The sequence below is a fragment of the Nomascus leucogenys genome, chromosome 1a, assembly GCF_006542625.1.
Source record: "Nomascus leucogenys isolate Asia chromosome 1a, Asia_NLE_v1, whole genome shotgun sequence".
NCBI classification, from domain to species: Eukaryota; Metazoa; Chordata; class Mammalia; order Primates; family Hylobatidae; genus Nomascus; species Nomascus leucogenys.
The window spans coordinates 87,831,348-87,848,457 of NC_044381.1; the positions used below are offsets into that span (position 1 = coordinate 87,831,348).

General features: G+C 44.8%; 1 protein-coding gene and 1 long non-coding RNA gene across 3 annotated transcripts in view; one reads left to right on the forward strand and one right to left on the reverse strand.

Moving 5' to 3' along the window:
• MAP3K9 (mitogen-activated protein kinase kinase kinase 9) overlaps positions 1-9,722 on the reverse strand; it is an 87,107-nt gene extending 77,385 nt beyond the window's left edge. The window contains 3 exon segments of the mRNA XM_030812762.1: positions 589-1,002; positions 9,011-9,254; positions 9,256-9,722. Of these exon segments, the coding sequence (XP_030668622.1) occupies positions 589-1,002; positions 9,011-9,254; positions 9,256-9,477 (880 nt within the window). The 5' untranslated portion in view covers positions 9,478-9,722.
• On the forward strand, positions 9,459-15,739 carry LOC105739245. 2 transcript variants are annotated; one of them, XR_004030079.1, is made up of 3 exons: positions 9,459-9,525; positions 10,434-10,924; positions 14,926-15,739. It is a non-coding gene; the product is annotated as an uncharacterized LOC105739245 (long non-coding RNA). The 2 variants fall into 2 exon arrangements; XR_004030078.1 differs by lacking the exon at positions 9,459-9,525 and having other exon boundaries at positions 10,044-10,924.
• Positions 15,740-17,110: the final 1,371 nt, after the last annotated feature.

Genomic DNA, 17,110 nt, shown 5'->3' on the forward strand with positions numbered 1-17,110 from the left:
ATTAAACACTAGGTAGTTATGGCATTTAATTAATACCACCCTTGGGCTACCAGGAGGTCGGGGATATTATCAGGAAGTCATGTTCTCTAAATGGACATCGCCACCTGAATCAGCTCACAGTTTAAACAACAGGATTCTCTTCTTATAGTCCCTTCTGTGATGGGTATGTCAAGTTGAGGTGTTTAGGTAAACATTCAAACAGATAATAAAGGCTTGCTCTACCTCTTGTTCCACAAAGAGGAAAATCCCTTTTGTGATACTATTGACACTTCCCACAAGTTTTGTGCACAGCATATCAGAATTACACATTCTGATATGTGGAAAAATAGTAGGCAAGGCTACTCTTGACTACTAAAAAAAAAAAGCTCACAATTATACCAAACTCCTCAGGCGCCTCATTCCTCTCTTCCTAAACCAATCTTTCTTGGCACTCATCTCACCTCCTACATCTCCATTCAAGGATGGAATGTGTTTAAGCAAGGAGTTTCACTGCCCTCTAAGGTTCCATTAGGAGTCCACTCCTACTGACGTCATGGGATGCATCTGCAACTGCTCTGAGCCCCTCCAGCCCCATCTCTTCATACTCACTGTTGCTGGACTTAAGGTCGCGGTGGATGATGGGGACAATTGCCTCATCATGTAAGTAGTTCATCCCTCTGGCAATCTGCACAGCCCAATTCACCAGGATGTCTGGGGGAATCCTTTTCCCAGATAATACTCTATTCAAAGGTCCTCCACGAGCAAACTCCATGACCAAGCAGAGGTTGGGCTCCTTCAGACATACCCCTCTTAGGGCAATGATGTTGGGGTGCTTCAGCATGGCGAAGAGCTTGGCCTCTTGGCGAACATTCTCTATGGTCTGGCTGATGTCCTCATCAGGGTCGTGGCGAGCTGCTTTCACAGCAACCTCATCCCCTATCCAGAAAGCACGATAGACCTTCCCAAAGCCCCCGATGCCAATAATCTCTTCCAAGGTTAGCTCCGCAAAATCAATTTCTAACACTGAGAAAGGGAAGAAAAAAAGAAGCAAGTCAAAACATCTTGAAAACATCGTATTTAACCTTTCATTTACCTGGATGGGTAAACACGGCAAGTTGTCTGTTTACTGGGCCTTTCTGTCTCCTCATTATAAAGCAAATTCCATAAGGGAAGGAACTGCAATTAACTTGTTTTCCTTTGCATTTTCCTTAGTGACGGTCGGCACACGGTAGGCATTCTATAAATATTCATGAAAAAAAATCTCACCTGGAAAATCATGCAGAATCCTGTACCAAAACCAACTATTGTAACTAAAGGGAACATGGGGGAGGTCCTTTTTTTTTTCTTCCTTCCTTTAAAATACATTTAAATATAGAGATGGGGTTTTGCCATGTTGCCCAGGCTGGTCTTGAATGCCTGAGCTCAAGCAATCCTCCCGCCTTGGCCTCCCAAAGTGCTGGGATTACAGGCATGAGCCACTGCACCTGGCCGAGATCCTTTCTTTGAGACTTACTCAGCTTTACTGTGTGCTCAGTGGTGAGAAGCACCCAACTCAGTGCCAAGGCAGACAACCAACAACCAAACCATAGGATGAGAAGAGCTTCTGCAGAAGTATGATTAGAGGCTTAGGAAAATCACTAGCTCCCACAGCAGCACAAAGCACTAAGGAGGTGAGTGGGGAAAGGATTCTCAGGGAAGGCAACATTTGAAATGGGCCCTAAAGAGTGAGTGGGAGAGACCTCAGGCGATGAAGGAAATCAGGGCAGGGAAGGACAATCAGGCAGAGGGAAGGACAGGAGCCAAGAACATGGAGTAGGAAGTATATGGTATATTAGGACCTCCAGGGAGTCTGCTGTGGCCAGGTCATGTGCATCAGGATTGGAGAGGAGGCTCAAAGCCTTGTTGAGGGTAACCGGGCCAGGAAATGTCTTTAAAGCCATTCTGAGGGGCTTGAATATCACATTGTAAACAAGAGGAGTCATGTATCTTTCAGAAAAGGAATGTTGTTAGACCTGTAATTTAGAAAGGAAACCAACTCTGGCAGCCGCTGGAAACTAACTTGGAGGACAGAGACCTAACAGCAAAAGGACCCTCTAAGGAGGCCTTGCAGCTCAGAGGTCTGAACCTCAGCAGCAGTGAATATGGGGAGTACACAGTCAATTTGGGAGACTTTCAGAACTTGGTTCTACCTGGACCTGGTGACTGAAACATGGGAAAGAAGCCTCATAAGAGATATCTTTTTTTTTTTTTTTTTGAGACGGAGTCTTGCTCTGTCACCCAGGCCGGAGTGCAGTGGCGCAATCTCGGCTCACTGCAAGCTCTGCCTCCCGGGTTCATGCCATTCTCCTGCCTCAGCCTCTCCGAGTAGCTGGGACTACAGGCGCCCGCCACCACGCCCGGCTAATTTTTTGTATTTTTAGTAGAGATGGGGTTTCACCGTGGTCTCGATCTTCTGACCTCGTGATCCGCCCGCCTCGGCCTCCCAAAGTGCTGGGATTACAAGCATGAGCCACCGCACCTGGCCCATAAGAGATATCTTACTCCAGCAGTCATCTGTGCCTCAGTTCAAGCCCTGATGGTCCCAGTATCCCACCCAGTATCCCAACCAATCATTCTCCTTCCCAAATCCAGAGTTTGAACCTAAGGTACTTGATTATATATTTTGTTGTGTGTGGAAAGGCTTTCATGGGTAGATAATAATAGCTGTCAGTGATTATAAATCGAGCTACATATGGTGCTAAGTGCTATATGAGCAAAGTGTGTTTTATTTCTTGCATGAAACCCTGTTCTCTATCTTCTTTTCTTTTGTCTTTACCTGGCTGATTCACGCTCATACCTCAGGTCTTAAATACCAGTTTCATAGTGGAACTTCTCCATCCCCAAGACCAAATGAGGTCAGGCCCCTATCAAACACTTCCATGGCAGTTTCCATTCCACAAGAGGTATCAAGGTTATAATTACTTAATTACTTGTTCAATGCCTATTGTCCAGGCCAGATTATGAGACCCACAAGGGCAGAGATTCTGTCTGCCCTATTCACCACTGCACTTGCCATGCCAAACATTTTGTAGGTGACCAAGAGATCCTTGAAATAAAATGGAAAAAAAAAAACTACTTGACACGGTTTGGATATTTGCCCCCTCTGATTTTCATGTTGAAATGCAAGCCCCCATGCTGGCGGTGGGGCCTGGTAGGAGGTGTTTGGGTTATGAGGGCCGATCCCCCATGAATGGCTTGGCACCCTCCTCACAGTAATGAGTGAGTTCTTGCTCGAATTCACACAAGACCTGGTTGTTTAAAAGAGTGTGACACCTATCTGGTTTTTCTCTCTTGCTCCTGGCTCCCACCACATGACATGCCTGCTCCCACTTCACCTTCCGCCATGAATAAAACCTCCCTGAGGCCTCACCAGAGCCAAGCAGATGCTGGTGCCATGCTTCCCGTACAGGCTGCAGAACCGTGAGCCAATTAAACTTTTTTTCTTTATAAATTACCCAGCCTCAGGTATTCCTTCACAGCAATGCAAGAATGGACTAACACACTATCTCAATAGGAAATAAACCAAATTCAGATCTTAAAAAAAAAAAAAATGAACTGGAACTGGACCTTCTGAAACAAATACAGGAAATAATCACACTTTACTAAAAAAAAAACTAAGAAAACAAAGATACATTTCGGAACTTTTGGCAAGACCAAAAGAGGAACTGCCACTGCTGACTATTCCTTTCCTTACTCAGCCAGCCCTGTAACGCCTCCGTTCTCCACTCAGATGCTGGTGGTGCTAAAAAATCTGTTCTTGCTTAATTATAGTACCTCTATCCCATCTGGGGCTATCCCATCTGTATTTTGTAATGCAACTGGCAGTCTGCACAAAGGAAACTCTTAGGTGGATAAGTTAGGTGGATAGTCTTTAGATATACAAAAAGTATAGCCCATCCTGACCCCAAAATTCCAACTGTTTAAAGAGGTTATCACCTTATCTAGCAATCTTCCTGAAGAATGAATGTCATGGCAGAATATTGCAGACTAGCAATTGGCATCCATTCCAAAATCCTTCTAGCATAAATTTCAGTACTACAGAGGCTAGGAAGCTAAAAACTACATTTCCCAGACTCCTTTACAGCCAAAGTTCTGAATGCAAATTAACTTCTGCAGTTAGATGCACAATATTTGAGAGGCAGAAGTGAGATGAAGACCATGTTCTTGCTGCGGGGATTTTTTGCAACAGCATGTTGCTGTCCAATCACTAAGTCTGTAGATGTGGAGAGGAATGTTTCATAGCCAAGTGGTTGCCTAATCTCTGGGCTGCAGACACAACAAGGTGTTTTTGAAGCCAACAGCTTCAATGGCAGCTCCTGATTCTGTATGTTCCCAATTAGAGAAGTAGCAGCTGAGCTGGTGGGCCAGTTCTGCTATGTTCTGGACATTGTTCACATAGGTCCAGCTGAGAGCCTCTTCTCTCAGCCCTTCCAACAATTCTGCAAGCACAGAATTTCCTGTGCTAAATCTCTTTCTTGCTCAAAATAGCTTGAGTGTTTCTGAGCCCCAAAATGAATCCCGACTGATTACTAATTTGTGCCTGATGTCATCTATATGAATGAGAAAAATATGCCTATGTTATAAAGAAAGATTAGAAACCCTCTTGGAGAAATACATGTTAAGAGTCTTCTTGGTCATGGAGGGAAGGAACATTCATGTTTTTCTAGCAGCTTTTACACATATGAAAAGATGTGTGGTTACTTAACAAATTTGTATCTGTTTTCTTATTTCCTCAACTGAGTATCTGAATTCTCCTTGAGGGAATTTTAACTGTTGTACTTTCTCTCGCACCCTCCCTTCTTTCCTCCAGTCTTAAGCATAGTTGTAAACACACAGTAGGTGTTAAATATTTATTTAAATGCAGGAGAGATTGAAAAAATAAATGCAGGGAGGTTTAAAAGATATGATTCAGTACTAGGGTGCTGAAAGGACAGCTCCTCCAAAAACCTCTGCAGGAAAGGGAAAGCAATAACCTCTCTTTGGATAGAACATAAAAATCTCAGGTTCTTGCTATTGAGTCAAGAAAATATTATGACCTGACTCCAAGAAAACTATAGAATACAGCTTTCAAACAGATAAAAGACAGAACCCAGAAAGAAGGGAGGGAGGAAGGACCTTCTTTTTCCTTCCCTGCTCAGTCCCTTTGGATAGGAACAAAAGAACTAGACCTTCAGTCGCAGCAGAGTATGTGGGGCTCTCCTTCCCTTCCCTGCTCCAGTCAAGACCTGGTTCTAAATAAGAATCAGGTCAAGCTGCATTCAGCACATTTTTCAGTTTCTGTGAAAGGATATTTCCAGGAATATCAGGAATAAATCCTTAGTTCTTCCACTTTTAAAGTCAAGATGTTATTCCCTCTCAATCGTATGCTTGGAAACTGAATGTTTAGGCACATTTTGGTGGGTTTTGAGTAAGTAAATGGTATATACTTCACTCACTTAAAAATCTTAGGTACATCTGAAAATATGTCCTTCTATTTCTAGTGGATGTAGATAATAAAAAGCATAAACTAATAACCTTAACGTATGCCCTGTTTGAGAACTGAAACAACTCTCTTGTAAGAGAAACTTCCGTATAATACCTAGGATTGCATCTCCCAAGATAATGAGTTTGGAACCACACATTTTTCATCTTTCACTAAAATAAAGAAGATGGGTGAGCTCCTGGGTTATTTATATTTGTCATCCATAGACAGCTAAACTCTAACAAGTACCTACAATGGAGAGGATTAAAGCACTATATGAATGTAAAACGATTTATAATACCATTTTTATATGTTTTCTTTGTCATAATATTTAGTAATTTCCCCTTCTGTTTTGAATAAAGTTTGAGACCAGATACAGTGGCTTACTCCTGTAATCCCAACACTTTGGGAGGCTGAGGCGGAAGGAATGATTGAAGCCAAGAGTTCGAAACCAGCCTGGGCAACAAAGCAAGACCTCATCTCTATTAAAAAAGTAAATAAAAGGAATTAGCTGGGCATGGTGGCGTGCGCCTCTGGTCCCAGCTTCTTTGGGAGGCTGGGGTGGGAGGATCTCTTGAGCCCAGGAGTTCAAGGTTGCAGTGAGCTATGATTATGCCACTGCACTTCAGCCTGGGTGACAGAGAGAAACCCTGTCTCTAAAAACTGAAAAAACAAAAAAAGCTTTTAAATAAAGTTTGAAGCTAAATTTTCACTTTAAGAAACAGTAATATGAAACTAAAGCTGAACGCTATTGCTTGACTTAATGTCTTCTATTCATGGTCCAGAATGCAATGTCACAACACATGCTCAGAGGGGAAGTTCAAAAGGGTAACTGGCGATGAGGTGTCAGTGGCTCAATTTCATTCCAAGTCTTCGGAGACAAGGTTTGCCAAGTCTTCACTTTCCGAGTGACACGAACTGATCTGGTAGAGCACATAGATGTCAATGACAGCCCAAGTTCACCCTCTGATGAACCAAGGCACTGCATCTTCACCAAGGCACTGAACTGAAGTTTTATATTTACATCATTAATCTCCCTCATGTAACTTATAAGCACCTTCTGATCTTATCACTTCTCTATGTCCTGGTACTTAACACACTGTACAGTATCTATCATTCACCAGGTACTCAATAAGTAGTTTTTGACTGAAACTAAATTTTCTGAATTATCAAAAATTAATTCTAGTCAAGATCTGAACTCCTAGTGAGGCCAAATAAAAGAACGTGTCGGGTCTTTCAAATGCCATATTCTTCAAGTCAATTCTTTCCATTAGAACAAGTTACTTCCTACTTTCTCAACATCTGGGTTCCAGACTTAGGAATCCACTCTATCCAAGGTAACTTTTATGACAATGAAGATAAGTCCTGGCCACCAAATGAAGAAGTAGCACACTGTTACCATGCCTAGCTCTGTGGACAGTTTTTCAGCCTAAGTCATACTGACTCTTGACTGCTCCAGCAGCCAGAGCACAAGATATTAAAGAAACTGAGTTCCTGATCACGAAACTCACCTAGCTCTTCTACTTTGACATTAGCTGTCCCTGAAAACAAAATCATAAAACTTCACCCACAGAATCAAAATCTGACTTATGTTTAAAATGACACTATGTTTTCTAACATGCCAGGCTATTCATATTTCTTCCAATATATGACCAAGTTCATTTTCAACACTTTCAAAACACTATGCCAGGATGCTTAGCCTTAAGCCTACCAAACAAGTCCCAAAAAGATGTAGTATCTGGAAACAATTTAAAGTAATTTGCTACCTCCAGGCATTTTAAAGATCAAAATGAAGAAAAATGAAGTTTTAAACTGAACGAGAGGGAGAGGGGGAACCTAAAGATTTGAACATCGATTTGATAGCCAAAACACGAACAGAAAAAGAAGAGCAGAAAAACAAGCGAAGAGGCTATGATTCTGATATTATGTGCTAGTTTTTAAAAAACATCTTAAGACAGGCCAGACACGGTGGCTCACACCTGTAATCCAACACTTTGGGAGGCCAAGGCGTGCGGATCACTTGAGGTCAGGAGTTCGAGACCAGTTTGGGAATATGGTGAACCTCATCTCTACTAAAAATGCAAAAATTAGCCAGGCATGGTGGCGGGCGCCTGTAATCCCAGCTACTCAGGAAGCTGAGGCAGGAGAATTGCTTGAACCCGGGAGGCAGAGGTTGCAGTGAGCTGAGATTGTGCCACTGCACTCCAGCCTGGGAGACAGCGAGACTCCATCTCAAAAAAACAGAAAAACAAAAAAACTCAAGATTAAAGTAACACAATTGCTGGGGTAAAAAATAAGTTACAGAGCCAGAAACGTAATTGTTACAAAGGAAATCTTAAAACTAAATATTTAAAGTTGGTCCTTGCTAATGACGTTTTAAAAAATCAACTAAGATGAAAGTATACAAAATAAGGAATAAACAGTAATTAATACATATTAACGATACCTTTTTAACAGATAAGACATTATGGAAACTCTCAAATACAAAATAGTGTAAACTGCACTAAAGAGATATTTACGTGTTTTTTCTGAAACTAGTATGATTAAGGGATTCCGATGGCAATTTAACTCCCTTGAAAAAAACAAACAAGATTTCATTATAGGGTATGAAATATGGGGCTCCTGGAAAATTGATGGAAACCAGGACACTGGGAGAAAGGCCCTGGGAGGGACCCCTGAGCATGGTCCCCCTGAGATTTGACCAGTTCCAAATATAGGCAAGGATCTAGGGTGAGAAGAAAGAAGAAAATGTATTTCCCAAACAGCCTCACTGTCAAAGGACTGGGATTCAGCCACTGTACCTTGCAATCCTGATCTCCCATGGGGGAACGACATACTTTTTCCTCTCTAATCATCACTTGTCCCACCCCCACTCTCGACACACACATCCCTCTTAGCACATTAATCAGTGAGACTCCTAAAGGTACAACTTCTGAGATATAAGGAATAGGATCCAAGAAATCACCCCGACATTTTACAGGCACCTGAGCCTTGAGTTCACACGTTTCCAGGACTTGTGAGCCAACCCAGCCCTGCGGAGACACCCCCATCTCTTTGAAAGCAAATGCCTTTAAGGGGCGGGGACAGGCGTTAGAAGAGGTGGTGGCAAGGTCCCTGATTTGGGGACTAAGGCTAGGACACTAACCACCAGCTTGCCATAAACACTTCCAGATTGGGAATGGGGGCGGCGAGGGGTGGGTAAGAGAGGAAGGGACTGGAAAACTGGCAAATTCTCAGGCTGGGACTTCAGGATGTGGAAATCGGGAGCGACTGCTGAGGTGGCCAAATGAAGGTGAAGAAGCCCAAGCGCCTGAAGGGCGGGCAGGGCCCTGAGGCGTTTCGAGCTTATCTAGCGCACCAAGCGAAGCCCAGGCAGCCCAAGCGTGCGCCACCCACACCCAGGTCAATCGTCCTCCCCATCCCCCGCCCTCATTCTAGCCCACGCGCAGGGCTTCCCCCTTCCCCGACCGCCCCCCAGGCCTCCGTCATTCCCCCTCCCCGCCCGGCTCCCGGGCCCCGCCTTCGCCTTACACTGAATGGGCGGGTAGCAACTGGGGTCCTCGCCGCCGGGCTGGCAGCGGCTGGAGAAGGCGCTACGCGGGGTCACGTAGTTGCTGGGGAAGATGCCCACCCGCTGGTTCAGCTGCCCGGTCCACCAGCCCTCGTCGCCGGACACCTGCGAGTCCTTGGACAGCACTTCCACCACGTCGCCCAGCCGCAGGGTCAGCTCGTCCTCGCCCGCCGCCTCGTACTCGAACACGGCCGTCCAGTAGGGCAGCGGCGCGTCGCAGCCCAGCTCCCCGGGGCCCGCCGCCGCCGCCTCCTCCTCCTCCTCCTCCTCCTCGGCCCCGGCCCCTGCTCCATCCTCCCCCGGCGGGGCGACAGCGGCGGCGCTCGCTAGGCAGCCGAGACGCGCTCTGGAGGGCTCCATGGAGCGGCCGATCCATAGGATGCGGGGCCGCCGCCGCCCGCAGGAGCCGCCGCCGCCTATTGTTCATGCGCCTCCGCAGAGCTGGGAGGACCCCCCCCCACGACGGCGGCCGCAGGTAGGGCCCGGGCTGGCAGGGCTGGGAGAGGCGGCTCGCCGGCGCTGTTGCCGCGGTACGAGAAGAGTGCCGAGCGCGAGCGCTCCGCGCAGCCTAGGGGCGCAGCGGGCCGAGTCCCCGCCTGCCCGCTCGCCCCCCTGGGGGCGGCCTCGTCACCTCTGCCGCCAGTACCTGCTAGCGCAGCCGGTGCCTGCCGCCGCCCGCCGGCCGCCGCTCTCCTCTCCGCGCCGTGCCGTGCCCCGCCCCCCGCACCGCCCGCTCGCCGGGACCACCTGACGCGGGCCTGGCTCCGCCCCAGCCCTGCGGACCCGAGGGGGCCCCGCCCCACGCCCGCCCCGCCCCGTGCCCGCCGCCTTCCCATTGGCTGCGGCCGCCCAGTCCCCGGTTCCTCCGCCGTGGTTGGGGCATCCTAGCTGGCCGCCTCGCAGGTCCCTCTCACCCCCTGCGCCGCCGACGCACCGTGCCCTCCCCCTTTGCGGGCTCTCTCATTCTCAAACCCAGGTCGACCCACTCTTCCCGCCCACTGGCCCGCCGCAGCTCCCACCATTGGCTGGCGGCACCTGTCCGTTTCCTGGGAGAGTTCAGCACCTCCCGGCAGGAAGAGGCTCCGGCCTCATTGGGTGCCTGAGGAGGGAAGGGTGGATCCTAAAAGGTAATGCTGAGCCTTCATTCAAACTAAAAGGCTGGAAGGGAGGCCGCTGCCTTTGTTTGCCATGGATGAGTAGGGGCTGCACTGAGCAGCACCGGTGTTCTTCATCCGGCTGCACCCCCAACAGAGCTCTTTCTTCTCCAGATCCCTTTTACAGGTGGATTCTCCCTCTTGGATCTGCCTTTGCCTAAGTCCAACCTAGAGGGATCAGCTTCGCCCACGCCCACTCTCACCCGGAACCTTTCATCTCTTTTTGAAGCCTTTTAGGCCCATTGGGATGTTCATTAGAAGAACTCTGAAAACTACAGTTCTCCCCTTTATGAGGACTGCACCACAGCTCGCCCTCTTCTGGGATCCGGTAAGAAGAGATTCCAATACCACTCTTTTTTCAGAATTCAGAAAGACAAGAGACCGCCTTACTGGGCTTCAAACTGGGGCTGCCATGAATGGAACGCTGCCATGAATTGGGCTTGGTCTGTCTGAAGGGAGCCAACTTTTCGACAATCCTTAGGCATCTTTTGCCTGTTGGAATTACACCTTGGATCGTGGCGAAGCCTACAAAGGTCAGATTAAGAAGAACCAAAGCAGAATAAACGTAGAAGCCGATGCTGAGTTCATGAGTGAGGACGACCTCTTCCTATATGCTTTTGCTATACCCTGCGTTTTGAACATTAAGAACGAGATAGGAGGCCCACGATGTTTCTTCTTGCTTTAATCCTATCATGGCAACGTTGACTTCCAGTAAGAAAGGTTCTCTGATCTTTCTTTTCTCTTTTCTTTTCCTTTCTTTCCTTCCTTCCTTCCTTCCAGGGTCTCAGTTTGTTGCCCAGGCCAGAGTGCAGTGGCGCAGTCTCGGCTCACTGCAGCCTCAACATCCTAGGCTCAAGCGATCCTCCCACCTCACCCTCCCAAGCTGGGAGTACAGGCACGTGCCACCACACCTGGCTAATTTTGTTTATTTTTTTGTAGAGACAAGGTCTCACAGTGTCACCCAGGCTCGTCTTGAATTCTGGGCTCAAGTTATCCACCTGCCTCGGCCTCCCAAAGTGCTAGGATTACAGGCCTTAGCCACCTCACCTAGTCTTCTGAAATTTCTAAATAAGCCAGTGCTGAAGGATCTAGCCCAATCTCTACCAAACTTTGTTACCTTTTCCCCTTCAGTGGTAGGAATAGACATGATTTATTTAGCAAGAGTGAGTGCTTTTGTTGAATTTTAGTTTGGGGTTTGTTATTACACAAACTAAAGACAGTGGGGCAATTTGGAAAGATAACTAGGCAGCTGCATGACTTTGGGCAGGTGTCCTAACAGTGTACTTACTCTTAAAGTGAGGGGAGTGAACTGGAAGATATCCTATGTCCTCATAGTTTGGATATTCTGTGGTTTGCTCATCAATATGACTACACTGTGTAGTCATAGCACACATTTGAGGTTTTGAAGGAGAGAGATGAGGCTTGTTCTAAAACTCATCCAGAGTAGGTCTTGAAAAAGGATTTCTGTTTAAGTAAAGACCCTAAAACAATGCTCAGGTTCTTATTATACATAGGATCCATGAACTGGAAAAGATATGGATGAGTCTGGGTAAATTCTCTAGGTGTTGTTTTAGACAAAACCATTCCACCCTCAAGCAGAAGAGAGCAAGGGTGTGGGGATGGAGGTATTTTCTGTTTTTTTAAAGGCCATAGGAAAATAATTGTCTTGATAAAATTTTAATTTGGGGCTGGGTATGGTGGCTTGAGCCTGAAATCTCAGCAGTTTGGGAGGCTGAGGCAGGAGGATCACTTGAGCGCAGGAAGGAGACCAGCCTGAGCAACATGGCGAGATCCCTATCTCTACAAAAAATTTTAAAATTTGCCAGGCATGGTGGTGCTAGCCTGTAGTCCCAGCTATTTGAGAGGCTGAGGCAGGAAGATTGCTTGAGCCTAGAAGGTCAAGGCTGTAGTGAACAGTGTTTGCTATACCGCACTCTAATCTGGGTGACAAAGCAAGACCCTGTCTCAGAAAAAAAAATTTTGTTTTAACTTGAGGGAAAAAGAGTTTTACAAACTGTAGACACACAGCAAAACAGAAACAGGAAAAAAAGTACTAAAAAGAGAAAAATGTCAGTGGTGGGTCTCTAAGTAGTCGGATTTTGAGTAATTGGGTAAGTTTATTGTCATTTCGCTTCTCCGTAATTTTGTATGTTCTACTATTTAGTTTTGTGGATTCCTTCCCACTCCCTGAGAAGAGGGGAAGAGAGGAGGAAAATCATTGATCCTTCCCAATAGGAAAACTAATTCCCTGCACAACTTAAACCTTTAATACCATAGCGTGTGTTTAGAATCTCATAAAGAATCATTCATCAAACATTTCAACAAGTCATTCAGTTAATATTTGTTGAATGGATAAGTGCTAGGAACTCAAATGAGGGTAGATCTTTCAGACTAAACTTGTCTGGCAGGGTTGCATGGAAGAAGCAGAACCAGAACTGGTCCTGGAGAGGAATGGGGTGGAGCAGGGAAGAGTGTGTTCAGGAAAGGAGGGTGGGAATAGGCACAGCCACAGAGGTCGGAAAGCATGGAGAGGGGGACCATTTGGATGGAACAGAAGGATGAGAAAGAACTGAAAAGATAGGTTGAGACCAGATTGTAGAGGGCCCTGTAATTACTTGATTCACACTAGTAATTACGTAATTGATTATTTGTGATTATTTGTAATTATTTAATGTCTAGTGCATTCACCATAAGGGTAGGAACCAGTCTGTCTGGTTCTCCACAGCTCTCCCAGCACCTAGAGAGTGCTTAGCACATAATTGACTCTCAGTACTTCTTTGCGACTGGATGGCTGACTTGAATCCTGGGCGAAGAAACCTTGGTTTTGTTCAGCATATAAAAGATTATCACTGAAAGGTTTTGAGTAGGGCTGTCGGGTGATCAAATACTGCCTTCCCTGAGGACTAGAATGGATGAGGAGATGCTTAAGTTGGGCATTGAAAGATATATACAACTTGATTAATAGAGAATAAAAGATGTGGAAATAGAAATTAATGTAGAGGCCAGCAATAATAGAAATTTCAGCCAGAGAAGAGGAGAGAATGCGAAAAGGGAGTGATGGGAAATAAAATTGATGAAATAAAAGAAAGGCAGATTGTAAAAGACTTTGAAAATCGGGTTGAATTACCAAGATTTTACCACTATGAAGTTTTTGAGGAGGGGGTTGGCAGATGTCACCCCAAAAAAGAAACATTTTCTCTACCACGCTGAAAAGCATAGCATAAGGAAGGGAGAAAATAGCAATCCAGATGCAAGTTGGCATTAGACTTAAGTCAACAGATCATGGTTTATCCTGGCTTTGTCCTTTAAAAATGCAGTGACTTTGGGCAAGACACCTGTTTGAACCTCAGTTTCCTCAGTTTTAAGTAGGTGTAACAATAATACATGGTTTTAATGGATGCTTATAGGATTAAATGAGACAGGACATGCAGAAGCTCTTAGCTTGCTGCTCACACCCAGCAAATAGTCAACATAGTTTTTTCCTTCTTTCACCTGCCCATTACCCCCAAGAAACACTCTTTAATTACACTCAGGCCTCTTGACTGGAAGTTGAACCCAGGGTTTTCCCTAAAGGAAAGAGAGAGAAGGAAGGAAGGAAAAAGGAACAGAGGCCTCTGGGAGGCCAGGATGGGTGGATCACTTGAGCTGAGGAGTTCAAGACCAGCCTGGGCAACATGGTGAAACCCCATCTCTACAAAATAGAAAAATTAGCCAGGCATGGTGGTGCCTGTGGTCCTAGCTTTTGGGAGGCTGAGATGGGAGGATCGCTTGAGCAGAGATGTTGAGGCTGTAGTGAGCTGAGATTCCTCCACTGCACTCCAGCCTGGGTGACAAAACGAGACCCTCTCTCAAAAAAAAAAAAAAAAAAAAAGGAACAGAAAGGAGAGGAGAGGAAGGGGTGAAGGAAGGAGGGAAGGCAGGAGGGGAGGGAAAGAAAGAAAGGACAAAAAAGAGAGAAACAGGAAGGAAGCAGGGAGGGGAGAAAACGAAGGAAGGAAAGGAGGGAAGGGAAGGAAGAAAGAGGGCAGGCGTCATAGACTAATGAAGAATTTGGGGTCTTGGCTTCTGACTGAATTTGAATTTATGCTTCCTGTGTGCCATTAGGCAAGTTAACCCCGCTGTGCCCCAGATCCCTCACCTGGAAATTAGGGATAATTGTACCTATCCTATATATGTTATGTGCTTAACACATAATCTAGCATGTAGTTACTGTTATTATTTGAGCCTAAACTGTGACTTAGCTAATGAATGTCACCCTTTCCTTGATTCTTTTGGGAAATATTATAATTAGTACTTTGATGAAAAAAAAAAAAAATCCCTCAAGCAGACTTTTACCTTTTTTTTTTTTTTTTTTTTTTTTTTAGGAAACAAGGTCTCACTGTGTTACCCAGGCTGGAGAGCAGTGGCACAATCATAGCTCACTGATCACATGGATGGCAGCCTCAAACTCCTGGACTCAGTGGGTCCTCCTGCCTCAGCATCCTGAGTAGCTGAGACTACAGGTGCATGCCACCACGCCTGGCTAATTTTGTTAATTTTTGGTAGAGATAAGGACTCACTGCGTTGCCCAGGCTGGCTTCAAACTCTTGGCCTCAAGTGATCCTCCTGCCTCCATCTCTTCAAATACTGGGATTACAGGTTTGAGCCACCGTGCCTGGCCCCTTTGACCTTTTCTAAAAGAGCCAGCCCACCACTTTCACCTCTCATGTGTTCCATTTCAGGAAAGAAGCCCTAGTACCTGATTCATAAACTCCATTTGCATTAAATATGATTTTAAGCAAATGGTTTGGGCAGATGTGTGGCAGGGCTGATGGAACAGACCTTTGGAGTCAGACCCAGGTTTGAATTCTTTATCAACTTGTCATGACTGTGGGAGGCCTTTCACCTCTCTGAGCCTCTGTTTCATTGTTGGTAACATGAGATTGTATAAAATGGGGTTGCTGTGAAGGTTAGATGAAGTAAGAGGTCCTCCTGGCAGTGCCTAATACATAATAATAAGTGCTTAATAAATTGTAAATGTTATCACAATTGATAGTATTTAATTCCTCTATGAGGAATTATGAGTTAATGCAGCTTGAACCACCAAAAAGGTAAGGAATCTTTCGTCTTTTAGGAAAACCTCAGTTCAGAAAAGCAATAAACTGTGGGGGGCTGTTTAGAATGTCGCATCTCTGGAGAGCAAGTTGCATTTTAACAATGATCAGAGCCTTTAATTAAGGAGTGAAGGTCAAATCATTTCTGCTTCATCCAGCCTGGTTGCAGAGTGAGCCCATGGGACAGCCCTCTGAAATTACACTGCTTGCAACCATGCTGAGTCTGCAAGGACTTCATCCAAGCCTTTCCATCCAGGACCTCAAACAGATCCAATCACAAGAAGAGAGATTTCAGGAAAGAGAAAATTATTACTATCATCGGGGTTTTCGAAGAACATGAAATGACTGGGAAAATAATTATGTTAAGTGGAAAAAAAAGAAATCTATCTGTTGTAATTTTCAAATAATTTTTAAATAAATTTGAAAAATTAAGAGAACTATATATGTAATATATTCCTAATCTTATGAAAAACATATATGCATTAATATTATTGAAAGAAATATATCAAAAGGTGAACAGCAATTATACCAATCTAGATTATGAGATCAGGAGTGATTTTTTTCTTTGTCCTGTACTATTTAATATTTTCTACCATTAAAATATTCTGATTTTCTAATTAGAATAGTATGTTAGACAAAGAAGGACAAATATCATATGAACTCTCACTCTCTTATGGAACAGATCTTGTGGAATCTAAAAAAGTTGAACTCATAGAAAAAGAGGAAAATGATGGTTACCAGTTAGCAAAAAGGAATAAGTTCAAGAGATCTATTGTACACCATGGTCAATACAGTTAATAACAATATATTTTATACTTTAAAATTGCTAAGATAGTAGATTTTAAGTGTTCTCACCACACAAAAAAATATGTGAGGCAAAGCATATGATTAGCTTGATTTAACCACTCCACAGTGCATACATATGTCAAAACATCATGTTGTGTACTATAAATATATACACTTTTTGTCAATTTTAAACAGGTTATTAAAAAACAGTATGTTATTGTTGATAATTATGAAAAATTTTAATGATGTAGAAATGTGTACAGTATAATGATAAATGAAAGAGTAGTAAAAAATCCTTATAAAATATAATTACAAATGTGTTGGATGGATAATATAAAAATCTTAACAGCTATTTCTGAGCTAGGTGGTGGAGCATGGGTAATTTTTAGTGCCTTCTGTGTCAGGCTGTTCTTGGCATTGCTATGAAGAAATACCTGGCCAGGTGCGGTGGCTCACGCCTATAATCCCAGCATTTTGGGAGGCCAAGGCGGGTGGATCACCTGAGTTCAGGAGTTCGAGACCAGCCTGGCTAACATGGTGAAACCCCATCTCTACTAAAAATACAAAAATTAGCCAGGTGAGGTGGTGCGTGCCTGTAGTCCTAGCTGCTGGGGAGGCTGAGGCAGGAGAATCGTTTGAACCTGGGAGGTGGAGGTTGCAGTGAGCCGAGATAGCCTGGATAACAGATCAAGACTCTGTCTCAAAAAAAAAAAAAGAAAAAAAAAAGAAATACCTGAGAAAAGGTAATTTATAAAGGAAAAAGGTTTAATTGGCTCGCGATTCTGCAGGTTTTACAGAAAGCATAGCAGCATCTGATTTTAGGGAGACCTGAGGAAGCTTCCAATGCTGGCATAAGGCAACGAGGAGCAGGCACGTCACATGGTGAAAGCAGGAACAAGAGAGAGAGTGACGGGGGAGGTGCCACACACTTTTACACAATCACATCTCATGAGAACTCACTATCCTGAAGACAGCACCAAGGGGATGGTGCTAAACCATTCATGAAAAATCCGCCCCCATGATCCAA